This window comes from Bison bison, unplaced genomic scaffold (genome assembly GCF_000754665.1).
Source record: "Bison bison bison isolate TAMUID 2011002044 unplaced genomic scaffold, Bison_UMD1.0 scf7180017864524, whole genome shotgun sequence".
Taxonomy (NCBI): Eukaryota; Metazoa; Chordata; class Mammalia; order Artiodactyla; family Bovidae; genus Bison; species Bison bison.
The window spans coordinates 1,522,928-1,529,810 of NW_011495075.1; the positions used below are offsets into that span (position 1 = coordinate 1,522,928).

Below are 6,883 nucleotides of genomic sequence, written 5' to 3' on the forward strand. Positions count from 1 at the left end.
TGGCGGGGGGGTGGTGCGGGGGGAGCCCAGGCTCTGGGCCAGCAGACCCGGGCTCGGGCTCACCCTGCCGCTTGCAAACTTGCCTTCCTCTCAGTGCGGGAGAAGCAGGCAGTGCACTCAGTCTGATGCTCGGTGTGCGCGAGGCACCCCCAGCCACGCTGCCCCCCAGGGCCCGAGGGCAGGGGCTGGGAGCAGAGGGGCCCATGCCGGCTGGCTTCCCCACAGGTGAACGAGGCCGTGAGCGGGCTTCCTGATAGCGCCCCTCCTGCGAGCGAGTACGAGACACTCACTGCCAAGTTTCACTTCGTGGACCTGGCCGGCTCTGAGCGACTGAAGCGGACGGGGGCCACGGGCGAGCGGGCCAAGGAGGGCATCTCCATCAACTGTGGGCTGGTAGGCACGCAGCGGCCAGCACAGCTCAGCCTCAGACCCTCCCCAGGCCCGCCTCAGGCCGGCTGCTGGCCGGGGCGGGCCGCTGCCCTGACCCTGACTGCCCACTGTCACCAACTCTCACATCTGCCTCTAAACCCTCGGGGAGCCTGAGGGCTGCTGGGGTCAGCGGGCCAGGTCCACCCTCCGGGCTCGGTCCTCCCCCGGTGCCTCTCGAGCAGCGGTCTGTCTCCGCAGCTGGCCTTGGGCAACGTGATCAGCGCCCTGGGGGACCAGAGCAAGAAGGTGGTGCACGTGCCCTACCGGGACTCCAAGCTCACCCGGCTCCTCCAGGACTCGCTGGGCGGCAACAGGTACCCGCCGACACCCGGGGAGGGGCGGGGGCGGGGGAGCGCAGGGCCTGCCAGTGTCCGGGTTGGAGCGGTAAGGCCCAGCGGACAAGGGGTCCGCCCGGCCCTGTGCGCTGCAGGCCTGGAGGTGCCTGCCGGCCACTGCGGTCGGACCCGGCTTCGTCGTCTGCACGGCAGGGAGGGGTATCCTAAGGAGGTGGTGGAGGCCAAAGGGGACGCAGAGGCCGCATCACAACCCTCCTCCCCCTCCCCCGCCGCCTGGGGCCGCCTCGCCGTGGTCACCACTGTTGGAGTGGAGACCCAGGCCAGGTGGTGCGGAACCCCAGCCCCAGGCTCTGCCCAGGTCCTTAGGGCCCCCAGCCGGGAGCAGGATCTGCTCTGAAGTGATGCCCCCCGGGCCGGCTGTGCTCTCGAACTTCATTCCACACCCCCGCACTCCCCAGCCAGACCATCATGATCGCCTGCGTGAGCCCCTCGGACCGCGACTTCATGGAGACGCTCAACACGCTCAAATACGCCAACCGGGCCCGCAACATCAAGAACAAGGTGGTGGTGAACCAGGACAAGACCAGCCAGCAGATCAGCGCGCTGCGGGCCGAGATCGCGCGCCTACAGATGGAGCTGATGGAATACAAGGCGGTGAGTAGGCCCCGCCCCCTGCACCCATCCAAGGCCCCACCCCAACCACAGGCCCCGCCCCCCCAGGGCCCCGCCCCTCCAAAGCCCCCCTCCCCTCCCACCCAGGCCCCGCCCCTTACAGTTCCAAACCCCGCCCTTCCGGCCCCGCCCCACCCGGGCCCCGCCCCCTCCCCGTTCGGCCTCACGCTCCGCTTGCCAGTCTTGGTGGCCAGGGCCAGGCTCACTGAGTGACCGGAGCACCGTCGGAGCTCTCAGGCTTACAGTGTCAGACAGAGAGGTGCACATCCTGATTGCACAGGTCTCACGTGTAAGACAGGTGCTCTGCGGGGTTTTATTCTGCCGCATGTGCCGTGTTGGATCAGAGGAGACTCAGGCTGCAGCACAGCACCATGAGGACGGGACCACACGAGTGGTCCGGCGTACCTGGGGGTGCTGCAGGGGAGAGGGCTGGCCCCTCATTCAGGTGGCCAGAGAGGGCCTCAGGGGAGAGAGCCCTTCATTATGGGAACAAGGGAGATACCAGCAAAAGGAGATGGGGCAGGCGTCCTCAGGTGCCAACAGGCCACGAGCAAAGGAACAGAGAAGGGAAATGAGGTACTTTGGGGAAGCATCCCATTCTAAGGCAGAAGTCACCAAGCAGTGGCCCCTGGCTCGAACCTGGCACACAAGTGGGTTTTCGTTTGACTGGCCCTTTGCTTTAAAAGAATGCAGGGGTAGTTGTCACTTTTCTGAAAATTAGGGATTTCTGTTTTCTTTAAAACGTTGAAGCTCTAACAGTGTGGCGCCAGGCTGGCCAGAGTGGCCCAGGGGCGGCCCCTTCTGGGCTGCGTGCAGCTCCGTGTGCTGCGGTGCCCCTCGCCCTGCCGCCTTACACCTGTCCCCCTCATTCGTGCCCACCCCGGCTCTGGGTTTTGGCCCTTGGGTTAGTGTTTGTGGAGACAGGAAGCTGAGCAGTGGAGAGGGAGGTGGGTTGAGATTGTGAAGGTCTGGGATGGCTGGTCATGAAATGTGGACTTTCTGTTGTCACGGGGGCCCTGAAAGGTTTCTGAGCCCTGGGAGACAAGAGCTGGCAGGGGGAGCTGGCAGGGCTACTCTGCGGGGGTAGAGGCGGGGGGTGATGGGGAAGAGCTTCGTGACCCCCCACCCCCACCCCGTCCCTGACTGCCCCCCTCCTGCCCCCCTGCCGCTCCCAGGGCAAGAGAGTGATTGGGGAGGATGGCGCCGAGGGCTACAGCGACCTGTTCCGGGAGAACGCCCTGCTGCAGAAGGAGAACGGGGCGCTGCGCCTGCGGGTGAAGGCCATGCAGGAGGCCATCGACGCCATCAACAACCGCGTCACCCAGCTCATGAGCCAGGAGGCCAACCTGCTCCTGGCCAAGGCCGGTGAGTCAGGTGCGCCAGGCGGGCGGGCCCCTGCCCCCACACCCTGCCCCCACACCAGCCCGGGATGTGGGGCTCACAGGGCAGCCGGCTCTTCCTTTCTCTGTAAATGCAATCGCACGTACTGTCCGTGATGCTTTACTTCGCATGATGCTGTGTTAAACACACAAGCCCACTTAATTCTCTTAAGCCGCATAGTGTTCCATATGTGGTGGTGATGAGTGATTTACCGTAACAGCCTCTGTTGATGGACATTTGCTTGTTTCCAATCTTGCTGTTACCAGCACACCGGGGTCTCTGCACCCACAGACAAGCCCCTCTCTGATAGAAACTCCTCCTTGGACAAGGGCATGTGCTCTGCCCTGTTCGGGGCACTGATAGGAGACCACAGCCTGGAGCTAAAGGGCCTCCCTGTACTTACCTTCTTAACTGTCCCTGCCCCCTGCGTCCCCGCAGGAGACGGCAATGAGGCCATCGGTGCTCTGATCCAGAACTACATCCGGGAGATCGAGGAGCTGCGGTGAGTGGACACCCGCACACTTGGGAGCCCAGGACGAAGGCAGGGCCGCTCACCTCCCACCCCCACCCCGCAGGACCAAGCTCCTGGAGAGCGAGGCCATGAACGAGTCCCTGCGCCGCAGCCTCTCACGGGCCTCGGCCCGGAGCCCCTACTCCCTGAGCGCGTCCCCAGCCGCCCCGGCCAGCTCCATGGAGGACGCCTCTGAGGTCATCCGCCGAGCCAAGCAGGACCTGGAGCGGCTCAAGAAGAAGGAGATCAGGCAGCGGAGAAAGAGGTGAGGGGAAGCTCTCCCCAGGCGGCCCGAGGACCCCGTGCTCAGGGGCCGTGTGCACCCAGGTGGCCTAGGGACTCACCGAGAGAGGCTGCTGTGGACAGAAGCCCCCACTGCCGAATGCTGGATGCCCCCCGAGGAGGAGGGGGAGGGAGGATCCCACCCGGGCTTAATTCTGGGCTGGGGCCTAGGGAAGAGTAATGGAGCCCTGCAGAGCTGGACCCAATCCCACCCAGTGCCTGAAACTCTTCCCACCCCAGCTCTCACCCTGCGCACTCACTCAAGGCAGGTTAGCCCCCTAACCTGTCCCTCCTTCACTCCTGGGCAGCCCAGAGAAAGAGGCCTTCAAAAAGAGGGCAAAACTCCGACAGGAGAACAGCGAGGAAACCGATGACAACGAGGCCGAGGAGGTGAGGGACCCGCCCCCTCAAGCTGCCCCCATGTCCCTGCCCAAGTGGGTCTCCACAGACATCCTTGTGCAGGGTGGGGGAGGGCTCGGGTCGGCCTTCAGTGGGTCCTGTGCCTCCTGGTATCTGACTGGTTGCCACAGTGACGTCCATCCCTCAGCCCCTCATCGCAGTTAGGTGATGCAAGCGGGAGGCTTCTCCGGGTGGCACTCTCCCAGGAGAGAGGGTGGGGAGAGAGCCCCCCTGCCGTGGCCCACCCCACTCCCCACCCTCCTGACGGTGCCTGGCGCCCAGGAGGACGAGGAGAGAGAGGAGAGTGGCTGTGAGGAGGAAGATGGCCGAGAAGACGAGGACGAGGACTCGGGCAGCGAGGAAAGCCTGGCGGACTCCGACTCTGATCCAGAGGAGAAGGGTGCGTGGTCCCGGGCGGGGGACCCGAGGCAGAGCTGCCTTCCACGGGGGCCCAGAGAGACTGCTCGGGGCAGTGGCTGTCCGACGTCCAGGCGGGAGCTCAGACGTGCAACCCATCATAGCAGAAACTTACTGAGCACGTGTTGGTGCCGGGCTCTGAGCTGAACTCAAGCCCATGAACGTGCCCAGCCTCCCTGTCCGCATGACCACCCTGGATGGACATGTTAGGACCCCTCCCTTGGTCACCACCGAAGAGCAGTCCCACAAAAGTTGGTGGTCCACCCCTGGGTGTGGGGGATGCAGAGCTGGGCCTTGGACCGAGGCCTGGCTGTTCCGAAGCCCACTCCTCTAAGCGGGCCGTGTGTCCCTCAGCTCTGACCCAAAGTCCTGCCAGCTGCTCTGTGTCCTCTCCCCTCTGCAGCCCCGCTGGCTCCCGGGTTGTCCGCAGCGGGTGGGCATCAGCTTCTGGGGCTCAGCAGGGGCGGGTGAGACGCCTGGCGCCCCCTGGTCCTGGGCCCAGCCCTGCACTTCTGGGCTGCTCTTCCAGGGTGTCCCCACCAGGCAGCCCCTGCCCACCGTGGGGTGAGTCAGTTCCCCTCGCCGCTGGTCACTTAGTGGTCACGGCTGGCCAGAGGAAGGCCCTGTCCCCATCCCCTCGACCCGGGCCCCCAGCACCTCAGCCAGCGTGTCTCTGCACCCACAGAGGTGAACTATCAGGTGGATCTGGCCGACCTGACGTGCGAGATCGAAATCAAGCAGAAGTTGATTGATGAGCTGGAGAACAGCCAGCGGCGGCTGCAGACTCTGAAGCACCAGTACGAGGAGAAGCTGATCCTGCTGCAGAACAAGATCCGGGACACGCAGCTGGAGCGCGACCGCGTGCTGCAGAACCTCAGTGAGGCCCCGCCCTGCCCTGCGAGGCCCCACCCATCACGAGCCCCGCCCAACCCACCGCGAGGCCCCGCCCCACTTACCATGAGGCCCCGCCCCACCATACATATTAGAATCCTTTCTATCTCCAGGCACAGGAAGGTGACACCCCTCAGTCTTTTCCTGAATTCTCTCCTAGGATGTTTCCTTTGGTTCCGTTTACAAAGCTACTTCTCACAATGTGTCTTCTGTACATCACTCTCAGCCCGTTCATCCTGTTACTATTCACTCACTCACTCACTCACACATTCACTACTCAGCACACATCCGTGGAACAGTCTTGCAGAGTGGCCGTTGTTCTAGGCGCCAGAGTTGTTGCACCGAGCGCTCTAGTGGGGAGAGGCAGACGGCAGGAAGTGGCGGATTCTATAGCATGTCGGGGTGACAAGTGCCATTGGAGAAAGCAGCAGGGAAGGAGGCAGGGCGTGCTGGGGAGGGGGTGGACGTGTTGGAAAGGGTGGTCGTGGAAGACTCGCTGAGAAGCGGGAGTCTGAGAACGAGGGAGGGGAAGAGCATTGCAGGCAGAAGGAGCAGAAGATGAAGAGGCCCTGGGGCGCCCCGATGACTGGGCATGGTGGGAGGGCACGGTAGCAGCAGAGGAGGCCAGAGAGAAATGGCCAGATGTGCCAGTCATTTTAAGGACTTCTGCCTTCTTCTCTGAGGGACGTGGGAAGCTGGGGCTTTGAGACACGTGATGTAAATTTTGAAAGCACTCTGACGAGATCGCTCCAGCTGCTGTGCAGGGAAACGCGAGTGGAAACTTGAGACCTGCTAGGCAACTGTTATAAAGGTCCTGGTGCGCGATGGTGCGGGCAGGAGGTAGTGAGAAGCCGTCAGATTCTGGATACATTTTGAGGATGCAGACAAAGGCCTTTGTTGGTTGATTGGTGGGAGATTACGAGAGGGGAGCCAAGGATGTCTCCAGTACGATGTTAGATACTGAGATGAGGAAGACTGCTGGGTGAAGGGGTGGGTTTGCACTTGTTAATCTGCCATGTCTGTTGGCAGATCAGGTCAAGAGTGGAGAGGCTTTTTTCTTCTGCCAGAGCCCCTGTCACTCTGTCTTCTCTTACTAACACTTCCCCTCCCCACTGGTCCAGCCCTCTCCTCCAATCATGGGTCAGAAGCGAGCCAGCGGACCTGGTCCTCAGGCCCCTCAAAGGAAGCTGGCGAGCATGGGCTCAGAGATCTCAGGATGAATCACTTCTTTAAGGTTCCTAGAATGTCCTTGGGTGTCTCCTAATGGAGCCCCTCCTTGTTCACTAGAGGGAACAGGCTGAGGAGGGTGTGACTCACCCGCATCACGCAGTGAGACCTCCCCCCGGCCCGGTTCGAGCTCAGGGCACTGGGGCCCGGAGACCTGCGCCAACGCTGCCCTACTGCACGCAGGTACCATGGAGTGCTACACAGAGGAGAAGGCTAACAAGATCAAGGCGGACTACGAGAAGAGGCTGCGGGAGATGAACCGGGACCTGCAGAAGCTACAGGCCGCGCAGAAGGAGCACGCGCGGCTGCTCAAGAACCAGTCTCGCTACGAGAGGGAGCTCAAGAAGCTGCAGGCCGAGGTGGCTGAGATGAAGAAGGC

General features: G+C 63.0%; 1 protein-coding gene across 2 annotated transcripts in view; it reads left to right on the forward strand.

The window, feature by feature from the left end:
* The window catches only part of KIF21B (kinesin family member 21B), a 27,565-nt gene that overhangs the window by 794 nt on the left and 19,888 nt on the right, over nt 1-6,883 (forward strand). For both annotated transcript variants that reach the window (XM_010831071.1, XM_010831072.1), the window contains exons 3-12: nt 226-393; nt 628-743; nt 1,184-1,379; nt 2,573-2,771; nt 3,216-3,279; nt 3,353-3,553; nt 3,879-3,960; nt 4,252-4,369; nt 5,072-5,263; nt 6,688-6,881. In XM_010831071.1, coding sequence (XP_010829373.1) covers nt 226-393; nt 628-743; nt 1,184-1,379; nt 2,573-2,771; nt 3,216-3,279; nt 3,353-3,553; nt 3,879-3,960; nt 4,252-4,369; nt 5,072-5,263; nt 6,688-6,881 — 1,530 coding nt within the window. The remainder of the gene's footprint in view (nt 1-225; nt 394-627; nt 744-1,183; nt 1,380-2,572; nt 2,772-3,215; nt 3,280-3,352; nt 3,554-3,878; nt 3,961-4,251; nt 4,370-5,071; nt 5,264-6,687; nt 6,882-6,883) is intronic.